Genomic DNA, 2033 nt, shown 5'->3' on the forward strand with positions numbered 1-2033 from the left:
CCAGGTAGCAGCGGATGACGCCCTCGTCCTCGTACAGGGCCCAGCTGCGCTGCTGGGCGTCGTCCTTCCGCTGAGCCAGGTCCGCGAAGATCACCTCCAGCCGCTGCTGGTCGCGGCAGATCTGCCCCGAGGGCAGGGCCGTGCTCAGGTCCTGGGGAGAGAGCGAGGCGGGGCTGGGCGCTGGGCAGCTCCTAGGACCTGTGAGGGGCCAGACCCAGGTTCTCCCCCTCTCGCCACCCTGGTCCCCATCAAGCTCCCACCAATAGCTGCTCCCATGACCCATCCCTGCACACCAAGGCCCCCAAAGCCCCCAGCCAGCTCTCCCTCCCTCCCCAGGGAACTCCACGCCCCCCCACTCTGGGTAACCCCCTGGGACAGGCTTTTGCGTGAAACACTTATGTGGGGCCCCAGTAGGTGTGGCTCAGTGGATAGAGCGTCAGCCTGCAGACCAGAGGGTCCCAGGTTCGATTCAGGTCAAGGGCATGTACCTGGTTGCAGGCTCCTCCCCAGCCCAGGCCCTGGTCAGGGCTCCTGCAGGAGGCAACCAATCGATGTTTCTCTCACATCGATGTTTCTCTCTGTCTTTCCCTCTCTTTTTTTAAAAATACATTTTTATTGATTTCAGAGAGGAAGGGAGAGGGACAGAGAGAAAGATCAATGATGAGAATCATTGATAGGCTGCCTCCCGCATGCCCCTCACTGGGGACCGAGCCCGTAACTTGGGCCTGTGCCCTTGACCAGAATCGAACCCAGGACCCTTCAGTCCGCAGGCCAACGCTCCATCCACTGAGCCACACCGGCCAGGGCTTTCCCTCTCTCTTCCTTTTCCTCTAAAACAGTGGTTCTCAACCTTCTGGCCCTTTAAATACAGTTCCTCATGTTGTGACCCAACCATAAAATTATTTTTGTTGCTACTTCATAACTGTAATGTTGCTACTGTTATGAATCATCATGTAAATATCTGATATGCAGGATGGTCTAAGGCGACCCCGGTGAAAGGGTCGTTCGACCGCCAAAGGGGTCGCGACCCACAGGTTGAGAACCGCTGCTCTAAAAGATCAATGGGAAAATACCCTTGGATGAGGATTAACAACAAAAAGATTCTCTCTCCTCACTGATGTTTCCATCTCTCCCTTTCCCTTCCTCTCTGAAATCAATAAAAAGATATTTAAAAAAAAAGAAAAAAGAAAGAAACATGTGGGGTGTTTTCCAACAACGTGCCTCTCATCCCAGACCTGGATAAACCCGAGACCCCCCCCCCGCCCCCGAATCCTATACAAAGTGGTGCCACGCCTCCATGTTCCCCTGGGACCCTGCCAGCCAAGCACCTGCACCTGCCCAGCAGACGGGCCCAGTGGCCTGGGCTCACGCCTGCCCAACCTGCTCCCTGGCCCGTGCCCCCCACCCCAGGGTGTCCGTGCTCCTCACTCACGTCTGAGTCAGCACCTGGGGCTCCTCAGAGCTCCAGAGGCACCCACTTCTCCCCACTGCCAACGCCAGCAAGGCAGCGCCTCACGCCTGCCCTCCGTCCACTCCTTCCTGCAGCCAGAGCGCTCTGGCCCCCCACACCGGGTCTCACCCGTCACCCGCCCAGGCCCCCACCCCACACACACCCCACCTGCACACTCACTCCCCGTGGTCCAGCCGCCGGGCCCTGCCTCGAGGCCTGTGCGCAGGGGAGCCCCCGCGGACACTCTTCCTCCCCATCTCCTCCCAGGCTCAGCCTAACTGTCCGCAGCGCCCAGCAGAGCACAGGCCCTGAGCTAGAGCTCCACCGACGCCTGCCAAGGACAGGCGGGCACCAGGGGAGGGGGGCGGGAGCAGCAGGGTGGCCCGAGGACGGGGAGCCCTGGCCCTGTGCCCGCCCTCACCTTGCCTTCTACCAGCGAGAGGAGGACCTGCTCCATGACGGGCGAGCTGGCTGGCACGGAGGCCTGGATGTGCCCCACCACGACGCCAATGGCCACCCGGCACAGCTCGTGGCTCAGGCCCGTGTTCCTCCGCACCAGCTCCATCAGCTCCGCCCCAATGGT

General features: G+C 60.7%; 1 protein-coding gene across 1 annotated transcript in view; it reads right to left on the reverse strand.

Moving 5' to 3' along the window:
• NCKIPSD (NCK interacting protein with SH3 domain) overlaps positions 1-2033 on the reverse strand; it is a 13310-nt gene that overhangs the window by 5866 nt on the left and 5411 nt on the right. The window contains exons 4-5 of the mRNA XM_014538981.1: positions 1872-2033; positions 2-151 (exon numbers count right to left, since the gene is read on the reverse strand). Of these exons, the coding sequence (XP_014394467.1) occupies positions 2-151; positions 1872-2033 (312 nt within the window). The remainder of the gene's footprint in view (position 1; positions 152-1871) is intronic.

This window comes from Myotis brandtii, unplaced genomic scaffold (genome assembly GCF_000412655.1).
Source record: "Myotis brandtii unplaced genomic scaffold, ASM41265v1 scaffold207, whole genome shotgun sequence".
NCBI classification, from domain to species: Eukaryota; Metazoa; Chordata; class Mammalia; order Chiroptera; family Vespertilionidae; genus Myotis; species Myotis brandtii.